The 17575-nt window shown below is 50.2% G+C and overlaps 1 protein-coding gene across 2 annotated transcripts in view; it reads left to right on the top strand.

Moving 5' to 3' along the window:
• LOC144093829 (uncharacterized) overlaps positions 1–17575 on the top strand; it is a 77577-nt gene that overhangs the window by 7546 nt on the left and 52456 nt on the right. For both annotated transcript variants that reach the window (XM_077627545.1, XM_077627546.1), the window contains exon 2: positions 4025–4716. In XM_077627545.1, coding sequence (XP_077483671.1) covers positions 4068–4716 — 649 coding nt within the window. In that variant the 5' untranslated portion in view covers positions 4025–4067. The remainder of the gene's footprint in view (positions 1–4024; positions 4717–17575) is intronic.

The following is a 17575-nucleotide window of genomic DNA, read 5'->3' on the forward strand; positions in this document are numbered from 1 at the left end:
ACGTTTACACACGTCGATAGTGCATATTCGCGCCATCATTGATCGCGTTTTTTTTTCTTCTTTCAAGTTCTGAAAACCCGGAAAGAAACTTCTAGATTGCGCGGCTGCTGCGACGTCGCTGGTAGTCAAGAACTGCCGCGGGAATTTTGAATGTTTCGTACACCGCATTGATTGGCCATCAAAACTAGTCGGTGCGGGCGCAGGAAGGATTTTACACTAAGATTCTACAGTGTGTATAGGAAGAGTAAGCCAACAATACCAACGTCTTTGTGCATCATCTCGCCTCTCTCCTTAGTTTTTTCTCAGTTACAAGTAAACATATTCCGATTGAGCTACGCGGCATTCGCTACTGGCAGCCGATAGATGGCGTTTGGTGGAAATCTCCGAGGAAGCTTCTCAAGTTCTGCAGGCATGTTCACACGAAACATTGAGCTAGTAAACACTGTAGACTTCGTTTGGATCGCTTCGTTCCACGTTATGACATCCTTGAGCGCGAGCGTATGCGTGCCTAACGAGTTGTTATCCCGCTATTATGCACCGTGGACGCAATTCAACACTCCGTTACATCCAAAGTAACCAACGGTCTTAAATAATAAGGAGCCTGAACAGCGCTGTAAAAGCGTCAAATGAAGCGACTGCAGTGACACGCCAAAGCGAAATTTCCTGTCACAAGCCAGGGCAGAAACACAGTGCACGCTTACCGCGCCGCCTGATGCTTCCGGCGTGCGGATCGAAGCCGCGACTGGGGGCGCCGTGGCTTGTATTCTTCACTGACGTCATCCGAAGCGTTGTCCGCATTGTACCAGCGTTTTGAGACGGAGTATACATGGGCGCGCATATCGCGCAGAGTGAGTGCTCGCAGGCGTCTGGCCTTGGGTCTCCAGCATGCATGCAGTGATAGCAAGCGCACAGCTCGAAAGCATCGCGACAGGGTTTGTTCAATTTTCCTTTATCTCTCTTTCTTGTTTCTTTCATTGAGCGTCATGCAGGTGCGTTTTCCGGCGCTCGCACATACGCGTACATGTGTGCACTGTGCGACTCGCTGCAATGCTTATCGCGGATGGTTTCGAACTGCAAAAATTCAATGCGGAGTGTGGAACTCCGTGCGTGGAGCTATATACGAGAGGATTGTGTAGAAATAGGGAGGGCAGCCGGTTGTACTCGTATATTATTTCCGTTCTTATCGGAAGTACCACGTGAGACGCTCCGCGGCCACATGTACGGGTGCCACTGACAGCGGGAGTCGTTGATTGAAGAACCTGGTTTTTTAATGTCGTCTGCGGAACTGTGGATGGTATGTCATCATCAGTTTGACTGCGTTCACTGCAGTACAAAGGAATCTCTCATACCGCTCTAATTAACCCTGTCCTGTGCTCGCTGCGGTCACCTCATCCCCGCAGACTTCTTTATCTCGTCCGCACGTCTAACTTTCTGCCGTCCCCTGCTACGCTTGCCTTCTCTTGGAAATCGGTTATCTTGTCTTCGCATTACATGCCGTGCCCAAGCCCATTTCTTTCTCTTGATTTCGACAATGATGTCATTAACCCGCGTTTGTTCCCTCACCCACTCTGCCCTATTCCGGTATCTTAACGTTACACCTATCGTTTTCCTTTCCATAGCTCGCTGTGTTGTACTTAAACTGAACCCTTTTTTCTTAGCCTCCACGTTTCTGCCCCGTATAGGTGAGTACCGGTAAGATACAGCTGTTGTACACTTTTCTCTTGAGGGATATTGGTTAACTGCTATTCATGATCGGAGAGAACCTGGCATATGCGTTCCACCCCATTCTTATCCTTCTAGTCATTTCCCTCTCAAGGTCCGGATCAGCGGTCACTACCTGTCCTGAGTAGACGTATTTCCTTACCACTTCCAGAGCCTCGTTACCAATTGTGAACTGCTGTTTCCTTGCTAGACTGTTGAACATTACTTTGGTTTTCTGCGGGTTAATTTCTAGGCCCACCATTCTGCTCTGACTGGTGTTACGATTCGCGCAGTAACGTCAGTCTACAGCGAGTAATGCCCTCACCCTGATCCAGATAGATGTAACCTCTTTCGATATTTCGTGGTCATGCTGCAGAGTCGTGCCGACGGCAAGGCATGCTATTGGTCGAAGGATAATCGTCTCGAAACGCGCGCTAATTGCTGAATGTTTCACAGTTTGGCGCATGCTCGATGATGTTTCTTGGTCTACGGCTGCCAGCCACAAACGGTACAGCGTATATAGTCTAACCCTGATGTATCCGCTGAGTCCTCATCAGCAAGCTCATTGATTTTGCACGAGCGAAACCGGAGATAAGCGATCAGATTGCCTGCTTTACACCGTCAGTGTAAACTTCATTCGAATTCAGTGTGGCAGCTCGTATGTGTCGCATACGCATTGAATAAACTCCCGCTTAAGCTCCATGTCGAAGATCTCGTCTTCTAGTGGTCTAAACGCAACCACCCCCTCCCAACCCCCATCTCCGTTTCGACAGGTAACAAATGTATACAGCCGCCGCGGTGGCTGAGTGGTTATGGCGCTCGGCTGCCGGCCCGAAAGACGCGGTTTCGATCCCGGCCGCGGCGGTCTAAGTTCGATGGAGGCGAAATTCTATAGGGCCGTGTACTGTGCGATGTGAGTGCACGTTAAGGAACCCCAGGTGGTCGAAATCTCCGGAGCCCTTCACTACGGCGTCCCTCATAGCCTGAGTCGCTTTGGGACGTTAAACACCCATAAACCCAAACCCACAAATGTATATAAAATGAGCAGAAAAAGAAACAAAAGCTGCTGTGGAGCAACCTTTAAGCACCCATTACGGAGACACAGACGAGCCAACGAACGACGCTCCTTTTTCCCTCTCCCTCACGCGTAGTACGTAGAAAACGTCAAGTGGGCACCGCGTCGGCCGGCATTCGTTTTATGCGCGTCTGTTACAAGACATAAAACGTGTCGTGTCCGATTATATGGCTTGATAACGCCACATGTGACGCATTCGCAGCTACGGGTACCACCGTGCTTGAGTATACAACGGGCGGCGTGCGCGGGCCATGCGAGTGCAGTGGCACGTCGCATTGTCGCCAGTGCCTTTATCCATCTTTCGTCCGATTAAATAGCGATCAAACGACCACCCCGCTGTGTGTGATTGAATTCTGTCTCGTTCTCCGTTTCGGTCGTAATACATTTTGGGGTTTCGAGGCGCTGACAGTAACAGGAAGATGTGTCCGAGACGCGCTATTATGTCCGGCATGGCCTGCTTATGGCGGCAGCAAGCCACGCCTGCGGATGAATTTATTATTACACGCGTTATGGGATGTCATAACTTATGATGAAGCTGTTCGCGTGCGAACGCCAGGTCTATATAATTCGTGACGCAAAGTTTTAGTGTCTCTGTGCTGCTCGATCAACAAGCAGCTGCTAGTGGATCGACTGGTATACTTAAGTATAGCGAACGGTGGAGTGCGTGCAGTCTGCTGCTTTCTCTGCGGCCTTGATTGTTTTTAATGATCGCAAAGGACCTCTGCAAAGCGATGAATTGCGATGGCCGAACAATGTTCTTTTTTTTAAATTTCTCTCTATCCGAAAACTGACTGGGCTGAGAGGAATATGAAAAAGCAGGGACTCTTTAAGGGAGCGGTTAAAAGGGGATTTAAAAGAAGGAAGACACGCGGAAATGTTCTGCGAATTTAACGGACATCTCTCAGTAAGGAGTTATGGATTCATTGAAATAAGTTAAACAAGATAGATAAGGCGTATGTTCTTTTCTCCGTCCGCTAAGCCGCGGACATTCTTTGCCCCGAATCACGTGCCATCCACCAGGGGATCCTACTTTGACCTGTTAGATCAAACACGTATAGAAACCGTGCCTCAGTCTCCTGGAGCACTGGGCTTCGTGGCCAAACCGTGTGCCCTGTCGTTATAAGTTGCCTTTGGGATTCCATAGTGCGCCGTACGAGAGTGGCATACCCGATGCAATATGGCTCGTGGCGGTGTGCAGGCAGAAGTGCAGCGCATAGTACTCGCCTGACGCAATTCCTCCCCCCCCAGGTGCGGCGTGCGCCCACCGTCGGTGCCGTAAGCGCGGCGAGCGATGAACGGCGGCGCCGGCGGCAGCCTGTACGAGGAGACCGCCGCGAGCCGCTCGAGCCTCGAGGCGCCCCAGCCGCTGCACATCCCGGCCAAGCGGCTCGCGTACGGCCAGGCCGACTGCGGCGTCGACCCGATGGCCGCCGGAGGCGTCATCCGCCAGTCGCCCTGGGCCTCGCCCTGGCCCGGCGCCGACGCCTTCGACGCGGCGCCCCACCACGCCGCCTACCAGCAGGGAGTGGTGCGCGACTCGGCCAGCTACTTCTACCCGGCCGCCGACCGCAAGCCGTTCAACCTGTGGCCCGCGGCCAAGGGCTACGACCTGGGCCCGACGGCCGCCGACGCGTGCCAGGCGGCCTACTCGGCGCAGGCCTGGTGCCCCTACCCGGCGGCCGCGTACCCGGCGCCGCAGGCGGCCCGCGTCGTCGAGCCCGCGTACCTGCAGGCGGCCGAGGAACAGCAGCAGCAGCAGCAGCACCGCGTGGTGCCCCCCGCTCCGCCACCTCCGCCTCCGCACCCGGCACCGCCGCACCCGGCGCCGCCGCCGCCGCCGCGCAGCGACGCGTTCGCGGCCTACTCGGACGGCTACGGCCTCAGGGCGGCCGCCGCGGCGGAGGCGCACGGACCGCCGCCCTACGTGCCCGTCAGCACCGGTGAGTGTCTTCTCGTCCGTAGTCTCGCCCCAGGGACTGCATGGGCCTGGAGCACCTGCAGTGCATGAATGCGAGGCACAAGTGAAAAAACATTTCCGGTCGGTGTAGCGTTCGATGGCGGCGACCAAATTTCCAGATATTCAACTGGTTCCAAATTTTCAAGGCTTCCTTGTTCACTCCTGCATGCCCGTCGTAATGAAAGGCTATTCTGCATTAGCAATTTGGTCCGACTCACCTACCTTTTCTGAATTTGGGGTGGCCGAAAATACGCAGGTAATAGTGGTAAAGGCTGATCGTAGCATAGGAAACCAGTATTTTGCAGTCGAAATTGCATTACGGTATATATAGAACAAGACTTGGGATACTGGTGGGTGAACCCTGGAATGGGAAACACCGTTCGTTTTTCTTGCGCGGTGCTGCGAACCAGGAGTCCATGGGGCCGTTGAAAGACGCGCAAACCTTGCAGCGTATGTGCTGGATTGTGTCTTCCGCCGCCGCGACCGTATTATGGGGCCCGGCGGGTTGGTATGCATGCGTATGTTGTGACGTCATAGGCATGAATCTCGGGGTGGGTGGGAGGCGTTGACGCTGAATGCACACTGGCGATTGCACGATGGTGAACGGGCTTGGAGGTAATACTAAGTCTGTCCTTCGTTTTTTTTTTTTTTCCCCGCACTGCCATCCACAGAGTAAGGAGTGCTCTTTCATAGTTTGTTATGCTGCCCGATTGCGACCGAGAGTAATTGACTCCCGACTATCAGGGGTGTTTAGACGCGTACCAAGACGATTTCATTTTTGACTGGCAACAACTTAAACACTCATACTGGAGTGACAGAAGGACAGAGATGCCTCTGGACATCTGTTTCACAGAAATAAAGGTAGTTTTGGGCTGTAGAGCAATACATAACGCAACCACCGTGGAAGCAAGCATTAAGTAATAAATTTTTTCTCCGGTCCTCTTCTCAGGCCCAGGGGCGTGCATATATACGTTACTGTCTACACGTCGCGTGACAAGGCGGGCCTTTGCGCGTGGTGTCAGGAAATTGTGCTCGCATGTCTGGACTGTGGACAAGAGGCCATCGTCTCTAGCTGCGGATGTTTGCTCACAGCTCTGGATTGTCATTTCATTAGTGTGAAGCCTTTTCAGCTGTCACTGCGTGCCAAACGCGGGTCCAGCATTTCCCTCAGCCTACAAACCTTTAATTATCTGCGCGCGGTCGCAATCGGAAATTCCTCCAGCCTGCAAATATATGAAGAAAAAGTAATCAAGGCACAAAAAATTGGGCCTGCATGTATATGTCTAGCACAGGGAAGTCCTCTGTATAATTATCAAGTCACACACTCTCTGTTGGCCTTTTTTGTTGTTGTGGTTAATTTCGTAACCACTGCGGTTTCCTTTAGTATATAGTGCAAGGCAGTTACTGACGTATGCAGCTGGAGCACACGATCTGCCAATTGAACTTCCTGCCTGTGCCCGTTAAATGAAGTGGTCACATTTGTGGGTAACGTCGGACCGCATGCATGCTGTGTACTTGCACGTTTTGAGCAGGTTTTGGGGAAGCCTCTGTTTCGAAATGTGCCTTCAGAAATAGGATTGCTCAGACTCGCGAGATGTACTTTTAAACGGACGCTGAGATTAACTCCATCCAAATTTTGACCTGAGTAGAATTCGGTTGTATGGATCTCTCTGACTATGTCGATGTTTGTTAGGCAGCAAACTACGCATTTATTGCTAAAATAAAATGGATTTAAAAAGGTGAACTTTTCTTTTCGGTACTCGATTCAAACTTGATACGTCAAGGCGCAATAAAGACTCCGTGATCACCGTTTAGGAATTAATGGCGGTGTAGCCTGGCCTCAGGGATTCGCCGTAAAAATGCCTTGACGCACTACAGTTTACGTGCGAAAACAGGAGTTAGTGGCGACACCTGTATTCAATTTTTTTAACCTTTTCTAGCTTGCAAAAGCTCCATTTCCAGTAAAAGCAATGCCTTTTATGATTAGAATACGATAGCCTATCAATACAGGCTGACTTGAGTTTGTCCTTCAGAGTTCCTTTAAATGACTTAGTCTATGTCTATTTAGTTAGTCTATTTCTAGTCTATTTAGTTAGTGTATTGAAGACGTAAACTCCGCGAACAGTTTTCTGTATGCCTTTACCCTTGGCTCTGTGAGGCTAGATTTATTGCGCGGTGCTTATCCTAAACAAACACTGTTGAAAAAGCAATTATTTCAGCGATGTAGTGTCCGTGCAATGCAAGATTTTTGGTCACATGTGTGCCTAGAAAACTTGCTAAGCCTCGAACTGAGGACAGGTCGAATTCAGTGATACTACAGCGAAAATACGCGAGAATTCAGTGATACTACAGCGAAAATACGCGAGATATGTCGCTGCCTTTTGTCACCGTGATAAACAAATTTGTTTAAATGCGAACCCTCGATAGGCGTTCTGTCGAAACAAAAGCATCTCGCTTTGCTCTGCGGTACGTGTACGCAAGGAGAAACCGCGGCGTGGTGCACATACTGCGATCCTCGCCACAGAGTGCGCAGTGTGTCCTCGCAGCTGGTATACAGGGTGTTTCACCTAAGACTTTACACATTTTTTAAAAACAGGCTTTTTGAATTAGCATTGTCATAGCATTGTCAGCGGTGTAGTACATCAGAATACAGCTAACACGTGGTAACTAACAGGCTGGTTAACTAATTTCGAATAGTTAACTATTACGGTTAAGCTCCCTAATTATTTAGAGGCGTGTAGCCCCACTATAAGTAGTATCCAGATCAGTTTTTAGAATTTCGAAAACGAGGATACCTTCGGCGTGTCCGCGTTTTCCAAATCCTAAACACTGATCTGGATATTCCTTACGCTGGGCTATACGCCTCTTAATAATTCAGAAGCCTAGGAGTAATAGTGGAAAAGTGAACTATTCAATATTAGTTAAGCAGCCCGCTAGTTAGCACGTTAGTTGGATTCTGATATACGACACCGCTGACAATGCTATGCCAACAAAAAAAAAAGCGCTGTTCTAACCCAAGAAAGGCTATTATTAAAAATTGTGTTAGATCCTAATAGGTGAAACACCCTGTATAAATCTCCTGTTATATGAACCGCGTCGCAGGCTGGCGCTGCGGCGCTCAGCGGCACCGCCACAGTCTTGCCACAGCCCTCTCTGCTTGCTCCTCGGTTTGCAAAACGCTGTCAGCACTTACCGCTAATGCGCCACACGTCGTTTTCACTGCGCGCCGCCGCTCGGTTTCTTCAGCGGGGCATGCCGCTCGACCTGAAAGATTGCGGGAAAAGCGCAGCGTCCGACACGTCGCATGCATGCAGATGATCTTCCTGGCACCTTTTCTTTCTCTCTTTACCTGCCCCCCGTTACCTGCCCCTGTGTGGCGGCTGCATTCATTGGCAGGACTGGCGGGTAGGTATCTACGGGGGTGTGTGGAAAGATGGCGTCCTTCATATATCTCTGCCGAAAGCCGCGACTGTGGTATGAGGACGGATGAAGTCGGGCGTGTGGTGATGACGTCAGAGTCTGGGCTGTGCCGCGACATGCGTTCGTAGTTGACGCTGCATTAAAAAAAAGTGATACGTGGGAGAAGAGGCGATTCTATTAGCGCTAGTAGGAAAAGAATAAAGAAGAGATGACAGCTACGGCACGAGAATGTTGCTCGAGACTTCTTTGCGCCGGTCCTGTAGTTTGCTTTAAGAAAATGAAGAGCAAATGGACGTGCGCTCACTGGTGCGGTGTCTGTGACGTAGTCTAAAGGTATACACAATAAAAAAATAAAAAGGGGAGCTTACCTCTGTGTACTTACTGTGGCCGGAGTTCTGACTCCATTCTGCCTGCAGCCAAGACCATGCTGTCGAACCTCGTATATGCGTATACAGGTTTCCTACGGTCGGGACCGTAAAACTCGGGAACGTCTGCGAATGTGGGAAATGCAAACAGAAAGGAATAGCGGTTTATCCAAAACTATCTCAGTGACAATATATATTCATTTGTCTTATATTTTTTTATTCGAGAAGTGTGCCATGAGGCATAAGTATTTGTCTTATATGTGTCCATATGTGGATGTATCATATATGTGCGTCTAACCGATGAGGGGGAGCTTTGTGATGGATACCATTGGTTTACGGGATTCGGAGCTACGAAAAATTGCACCAGCCAAGCAGTGTAAGTTGTGTACCGTGCATACACCGCTTTCCCGACAGTCTATATAGGCGACGAACGTTTCGTACCTTCGCTAGCTTGGGCAAGAACACTTTCCGCGAAAATTACATTACTTATACTTCGTCTAACTCTCTTGCATATACACTAAGGTAGAGTGGAGGCTTGGACGCATAGAGAGTTTCTGCATGAAGTGAGCTTGTTCACAGAGCCACGTGCCTTTTTTAGTGCTTTGTAAGTTAAGAAACAAAACGAAGAAGGCGTTCCGCCGCAGGAGAAAAAAAAACAAAAGCTGCTCTCACTAGCCGCATATTTAAGACGTGCTGGTACGCAGCCTCTGCCTTTAGAATGCCCTGCCGTGAAGGACCCTGCAGAATTGTATGGACGACCGCGATGCCGTGATCATAGCAAACACGTCAGCGTCACAATCAGCCAAGCGTAGAGTCATGTCGAAGTGAAACGTCCTTTTTCATCGGACAGCCGGGAAACCCTTCACTGAAAGTCAGAACAAGAAAACAGAAGTGTTTTCGTCGACAGCCTTTAGTAAGTCTTTCCAGTGTGTGCTGCAGATATTTTTCTTTTGTAATGGGTATGAAGCTGATACAGCTATAACACTGCGGACGTTTTCATGTCCAAAGGCCACAATGCAACGTCTCGTCTTGTTGCAAGCGAAGATACGAGTTCAGAGGATTCTATGCAAAAATGCACCAAGCAATCAAGGATTGATTTTGATTACTTTGCCGCTCTTTTGTAGCGTATGTAATGTAACCCCTTTGCCAAAAGTAACCGTGCAGCAGGCTTTTGCTACTCAACCGTATAACGGAGCCTTTACGGTTCCCCTAGGGACCGAAATGTGTCAGAACGTGAGGACAAGGGTTCACCTTAATTTAGACAGATTCAGAGCTCAAGGGCTGCCATAAGTGCTTCGCTACGCGGCTGAGAAACAAACCACCGTTGCCCGGTTACTTTTGGCGAAGACGGTACATTAGCTCAGTAGTAGATGGAGTGTTCTTGGTTCATTATACGCGGGGAAGAATTTAAGCAAGAAACTTTACGTATAGGAACACTATGCTGAACCCCATTTCTTCGACTATAAAAGTGCAAGCAATGCATGGTTCAAATGGAACCGCCTCCCTCCCAACTGCCCCATCCAAGGGTGACCCATATATCCGCACCTGTCCGTATACGCTTACGTCGGAAGCATTCTCTGGCGTACATTCAGCAACACGGCTCATAAAAAAATCGTTTTTTATATCGCTTGTTTTCACAGATCACTCTTACGCCTGTTTGTTATTGGTAAGCGTTGTCTTTTATACCAGACTTGAAATGTTCAGAAAGAGAAAGGAATTTTAATGAGAGGAAAAGAGGAGAGTGGCGTCAAAGGCGACGCCGCTGCCTGCAGCGTCGTGGTCGCTGCAGCCATGGCGTTCACAGGCGCCACCGACCAACGGCGGAACTGCAGTGTTACGAATCGTGGAGAAAACCGTTCGGAATAAGGTCTCTGGGTGCAGAATTAAAAATAATGGCAACAATATACCGAGTACTCAGCCTGCAGAATTAGTTCAGCAACCTTTAATAATTCGCCTTGTTTCCTCCTGGGCAGTATTTTGCAAAGTTTTTTTTTCAGCTTTTTTTTTTGCTCCTCCTGTCTCATCGGATTCTTCCGCCATACGTCATCGGGTAGCCCCGACCAATCTTCTATATAGGGCCGAAAATATGAAAATTAAGCAAGAAGTTTTTACAAAATACAGCTTCCAACTGCAGTGTGGTCATGCTGTTTAGTCCTGCTACCTCTTCTTTAACAACCCTCACCCTCCCTTTTTTAAATCTTTTTTTTCGCGTGCGCCTTAGAGAAACGAGCGTTCTTGTGCAAGTTCTGGCAGAGCATGCTATATATAGCCATATATAGTCGCGCTAATTTATAACCGCATCGATTACGCGCGCAATACGACGGGCAATTTAACTGCCTCGCGCCTTCCGCCACCTGATATTGACGGTACCTTACAAAGATTGCATCGCGCAGTGACGTTACCTAAAGCACGTGTTTGCGAGGCCGGCGGCAGTGTATTGGTGTCTTGATCTTCACATATCCCACAGATGTTCGCGACTAGGTAAAAAAAAAGAAAGAAAACCTTCGGCGATCGTCTTCTCGGTTATCTTTATGCGCCCGGCCACTCCGTTCTGTCAAATGCTTCCGTACTTTCGTGCGTGTCAGCGCGCATGCGCGTGCTTCCGCAGTTTACTATCGCGCGATCTCATCTCCTATATGTGTACCCACCTCCGTTTCTCCCTCTGATTGGCCCGCGGCGGTGTTTAGCAAGACGCGTGTGTGAGTCCGGTTGCAACACAGCTCAAGCGTGTATATATATATATATATATATATATATATATATATATATATATATATATATATATATATATATATATATATATATATATATATATATATATATATATATATATATATATATATATATAAAGGTATACGCGGCCCGAGCCAGCTTTTCAAGCGTCGAGCTCAAATGGAATATGGCCTGGAGCTCTCGCTCTTTGAAGGGTGGTATAGGGAACCGCCCCGAGCCACGCCTTTTCTGCGTATACGTGCACGTTCAAGATCGAAGGAGATGACGGAGATTAAACGCACTTCATTAAAACTTGCGAATGCGCCGGCATGGCTAATGCCACTGTACCCTTATCTAGCCGAATTGCACAACATACGCGTATCTGGGGCGTATGCACGAACTCGAGGAGCCCATATAACATTGCTGTGCAAATGCGATGACTGCTGGGGCTCAGTTCTTGGAATAGTTAGTCTTTCGGACTGTCAACTTTGTGTGCTTGAGCCGCATGGAGTTAGGTGTAGACATAAATTTTATTTCTCAATTCTTGCTTCTTCGTTTTGGCACAGACCGTGTACAGTTGCAGAGACATATGTATAGACCGATAGTTATCTGTTTGAAAACTTGTGCAATTGTCTGCTTCGGCGCTCCTTTTTTTTTCCCTGCACCTAACCTAACCGTCTGAATGATCTTTAGGCAGGCTTATGCTAATCGCTTGCCGTTAATCTCTGTCTTTGCTTCGGGTGTCCTTTACATTTCATTTTCATTTTGGTTTTGCCAAGCCTCCTCCTTTCCTGTTATTTTTCCCTCTGTGCTAGTGGAACGTGTGTCCTTTGTTGCCAACATTTCGTCCCCATTCTTCGTGCTTGCTATTTGTACGTCCCCACTAATAACACTTATGATTCGCATTCATTTGCATACTTGCTGCTTCGCTGTGTACGGTGGTATAGGAAAGCATAACAGCCAAACCTATTTAGCTGCTCATTTTCATGGCAGCGTTAACACTTCACGTCGCGGAACAGTGTACAGTGCGGATTAAATGAAACCGCATTTGTAACAGCTAAAGTCGCGCTTAGCCTCCGTCGCACAGTTGAACGTTAATTTTCCCGTTTTCATTCTGACTTGGCCTGAACGGGAGAGTTCCGAAGGTCTCTCACAGCCCTGGGGGGGTACGAAGGTTCAAAAAGCACCCCGCAGAATTCCACGGATATCCTCCTCTCCTTTGTCTGCTCTCTTAGCCTACGCACTAGTGCCGAGTACTAGCTCATTTAGCCAGCACTGGTCCGTCGTATATATATATATATATAAGTATATATATATGGGGGCTTTCATATATATACACATAAATGGCGTTCACCGCGGCGGGTCGAAGGCGGGTTTTCTTTATTGGACGTCCACCGGCTGATTGCGGCTGCCTCGGTGTCGCAACAGCTCCCCTCCCTCTAACCCTCGTCTATACCACTCAGCGCTGTTCCCTCGTGGAGTGCGGCGGCGTTGAGTGCGCGCCGCAGGGCACACAACGAGCGAATGAAGGAAGGCCGAGCGATCAAGAAGAGCGCAAATAGGCGATATGAGGGGGGGAAGGCTCGTTGCTGCCGGTCGCCTAATATACGCTGCTGTGCGCGGCTCTATATACTTCTATGCCTGCCGGACTCGCGCGCCACCTCTCTCTCTCTCTCTCTCTCTCTCTCTCTCTCTCTCTCTCTCTCGGTGCCGCTGAGGACCTCTCCACTGGGCGGGACTGCACCGTCGTCAGTGCAGTCTAGGCGAAGGACCGCCCGCGTGTGTGACGAGTGACAACGATGACGTGTGTATGTTGCACTAAAAGCGTGCAGTGGTGTGGAAGCTGCAGAGTATGCACATTTTCTCTTAGATTGGTGCTGTGCAAGGCGCGACAGAAAGCAGGGTGGAGATGTCTATGATTGTGATGATGAGGATTGTCATGGGCAAGTCTTAATGGCGAAAGGCAGTTGAGGCAACAAACGCCATTGCACAAGGTGTATTTGCCTACACAAGGTGGGGCCAGAGGCCCATTTTCCAATCATTTAACCTAATTGAAGTCGAGCATCAGTGCAGGGGAAAGCTTGTACCCAGTGAGAAACAGCTGGTTGCCCGGCGGCGCTGGGGATCGAACCCCGCGCCTCATGCCTACAGTCTCCATAACGAGCTGCGGCGTATTTGTGGGTATACAGGCAAACTAGACAAAGCCTTTCATCTCTTCCACTGTGACCTTGTGGCGACGAAATTTGCTTCTCCTCTGTTGGCGAGAAGGTGGCGTGAAAGTTCGAGAAGCCACGTAGACGTGCGCTTCGGGTGAACATTACGCTATAAGCGTCCTAACAGGCTAAACTGCCTGTTTTGACTTGTACACCATGCGCACGGTTATTTAGCGGGGCAGCAGTGATGTCAGGCTCGTCGTGAGCAACGGCAACCACTGCGGGGCTGCGTGAGCGACCGTGGTCATGAGGGAGGGAGGGGAGGAGAGAATGCTGTTTTGTCTTGAGAGGCGATCGCATCCACAACTCTGTATAGCGCCTTTGCCATGCCCCCCCCCCCCCCCCCCCCCCCCAGCTTTCCCTCACTCGACAGCGCGAAAGAGCGCATATACGCTCGCAAACTTATCGCGCGGTCATTGTCCATATACGGCCCCCGAGACAGTTGGCCGCCGCGGGCATCGTTCGATTCTCATTCCGCTACCGTTCGCCGCTGCTCCGTGCGCCCCGCGCGACCCGCATGGCCCGTTATCTTAGCGTCTGCTCTCCCTACCCCTCTCCCCCTCCCAGCTTCCTCCACCCTCCGGTGACTAATGAATCTAGGGTCGATTGCCGCACAGCCCTAAAGCCCGACAGGCGGGCAGACTGTTGAGGCGTGTCCGGTCCAATGTCTCTGCTCCTGTTTGCACCCGCGGCAAAGTCAGTTTGGTTCGTTTTTTTTGTTTATTACTCTTCTGGCGCAATTTTGGACTCCCTCGCGACGCCAGGCCGCCTCTTCAGGGAACGTGTGTTTCTCCAGTGCAGTTTTTTATTTTGACGGCCGATAACTGAGTGAGGTGTATACACTTCCAGATGGGCTCGTGGGACATATACGGTGTTTCTTTCGTTTGCCTTTGTTATAGCTGTGCTGGAATTCTGTGCGTTTGTTTTCGGCTTTCGGTGTGTTTTGCGGTAACGTATGGCCCCTCCGGGCAAATCCGGCGATAAATATCTTCTATGAACTTCCATGGCACCGCGTCTGGTGCCTGGCACCCTTAATAAATGGAGGAAGAAAACTTATTACGCGTAAGACCATGCATGGATGACGAAGGTTGAAACTGCGTACCTGTTACCGATCTGCCATTCTTGGATTTCTGCTAGCGTGCAGTCGGGTGTGTACACTGTGATTTATGTTGACCGTGCGTTTGCTTAAGTTAGTTATAAGCTGTTACGGTGCCATGGCTGTAGCAAAGGTCCGTTTCTTCGATCCCTTGGGCGAAAGTTTTGCATCAGGGTTGCACCCGTCAGGGACGCATAGCTTGCCAGCTTCAGATAATTTTCGAAATGGAGAAATTGTGTCTATGCACAGATCATTTACATTCGATGATGCAAAGAATTCCACAGCCAAGAAGCCGTGGGATTCTTGAGTTATTTGCCCTGCACCGGCGTCCTTGCTGGCGTTGAGAGTATCTCCCAAGTTAGACCGATACAGGATCTCGTCGAACAATTAATTTTACCAACACGTGGTAGGCCTTTGTTGTGTTTGAGCTAGACTGCTGATACATAATCGCGCTGTAATGTGCGTATTTTGGAAGAAAGCATATGATGAGTTACTTTCGCTGTTCTATGTGGCTTTCAAGAAAGTCGAAGTCCTTCGCAAGGCGGTGCTCTCACTGCGAGCCGCCTTTCTGCTCCGTATATGAACGACGTGTATCAGACACGTCGAGGCGAGCCTCTATACGCTGCCCCTATATAAGTCTTGAACCGAAACACGCGCGCATCATTTTGTATAAACCGTCCCGTCGCGCTCTGCGCCAATGTCAGGGTACGCGCGCCCGATCTGGGGCACAGCCGTTCCTGTAATAGGCCCCTCAGGGTCAACTGAAGCGTGCACGTACTAAGGAGCTGTCTGGTTTCCGAACCTAAGAGGAGGCAGTCGGGGAGGTATCGAGTACAGAAAACAAGCAGCAGCTGCAACAGCACGGCGTGCCGCATCTCTCGCGGGAGCTGGAACGGGGCGGCGGCGGCTGCACACATGCGTTCCGGCTGTTTCTCCTACATGTGCGAAATGAGAGAGCCAGGAGCAAAAGAACGAGGGATTGGGGGTGAGGGAAGTAAGAGAGGGGGGAGGGGGAATGTATAACTCGGTCCTTGAGCCGCGCCGGCGGAACAGCTCGTTGTTAGCCGCGGCGCCTCGCTTTGCCGCTGTTCTGACGCGTGGGCGTTGTGCATACGTATGTCTGCATCCTGCTGGAGCCGCGAATCCCTTGTGTAAACGTCGCTGCCTCCGAGGAGGTCAGACCCCACCTCCCGCCGCAAGCGAGCGACTGAGTCGGCGCGGACCGCCCTCCTTTGGCCGCGCTGCTTTCACGCAGTGGCGCCTTTGGTCGTGATTACTCGAATGCGAACACCCCTTTCCCCTTCCGTCCTAACGCCCGCTTTGTACTGGCGGCGGAGAGACGCGTATGTGGCTCACTGAATCGCGTGGAATTTGAAAAGACAGTTGGCACCAAGCGAACAACACGCATGTCACCGAGACGGTGTCGTGACATAACAGCACGCGTCAAAAGCAGCGCATCTGACGAATAGCATTGAAAGGACAGCATGCGTCGGAACAGTACAGGGACAGGACAGAGCATCGCTGTGCCATTTTCATCTTTGCTGTTTTGACGCGTCGTTGCCGTGTCGTGTCCCGCCCGTATCTATATACCGCACGTCTGCCTAGCCACCTCCAAGTTCACAGATGCATACTCCAGGCTCTTGTTAAAGATGCTTTGATTTTGGCATTAAAAACTGCAGCCAGCACGCATCTGCCTGTGCGATGGTCGGCAGCCAAGGGTTTTCCAGTGACAACAAGCGATACGAGTATACATAATATACTTTACTACCGCGCGAAAACGCATGGACTATAGCATAAAAAGAAACGACACACGGGCGCTAACCAACTTTCTCCAGAGACTTATCCAGTGACTCTAACTTGGTCAGCTCACTGTCCCTCTTTCACAGTCACATATCGCTCTGAATCCCCCTCCGGAAATTCAGGCTTCCTGAATTCCATCCCTTTTAGTGCGAGAGCACTGTTTCACTAGCAAAGCTGAAAAACCCGGGGTATGTGTGAAGCCTCAACCTTCGACCTTTGACGGAACGCCAGCGGCTGAAGCCTTACGCAGCTGCTCGGTTCCCCCTCCCTCTCCCTCAGCTCCCCGCGTGGTGCTGCTGATAGCGGTTGGCGATATCTTGCATGCGGTTGCTTTTGAGGCTGTGTTGCCTCAAGTACTTTCGCACGTCCAACTCGCTCTAACTACGTTAAAATCCTACTTTTTTTTTTCCTCCTTCGTGTAAACGTTTTTCCATAACAGCGTAGTGGTCGTTCTCGGTATATTATTTCTAACCGTCTCTCACCGATTTGTTCGCTTTGGCTTGGCTTGATACGGCGTCTTGCGAGGCGACACACAAAGCTCCCCTGATAGCCAGTATATCAGCAGCTCTACTTAATGCGTCAAAAGCCACAGAGGTCGACTTCTGTTTGTACAGCCAAAACAGCTGTACAGCGACGATTACGGCGATGACGAAAGACAGCTCTCAATGAATTGTGATCGACGGCGTCAGCGAAGGCAGATCTTTATACGTGCATCATCCCGACTGGCATTAAAGTAAAAACAAACAGGACGTAAATTACGGGTCTTCCTGGGTGGCCTTTGCGAGTTGGACGTCATGTGCAGCACTCTTTTTTTTTTTTGCCACGCTGATGCCAGGCGTGTTTGCGAGAGCCCATCTCACACGACGACGTCAGGGCGGGAGCAAGTGGATCAATACAAGAGGAGTCGTTGTTTGGCGTTGAGCGGGCCGCATAGCCAGCGGCCGTGTCTCGTGTTTTTATAGCCAAGGACGCGCGTATCGTGACAGGCCGCTTATCGGCGCGCCTGGATAAGGTAAATGCTAACGGACTGTGTGTGTACGCTCGCCGCCGGATTTACATCGTCACGCGTATATTTTTTCTCGGCCTTTATACGCACGTGCACCCAGGAGCAGCTGCGTATCCTTCCCCGAGATTATCGTAATGTTGTGAATCATGACTGAAATTGGCGGGTGCAGGGTGCCTATTTCAGTCCTCCTAACTCAAGAGATAACGAGCATCCTGACAGCGCGTGTTTAA

This window comes from Amblyomma americanum, chromosome 6 (assembly GCF_052857255.1).
Source record: "Amblyomma americanum isolate KBUSLIRL-KWMA chromosome 6, ASM5285725v1, whole genome shotgun sequence".
Lineage (NCBI taxonomy): Eukaryota > Metazoa > Arthropoda > Arachnida > Ixodida > Ixodidae > Amblyomma > Amblyomma americanum.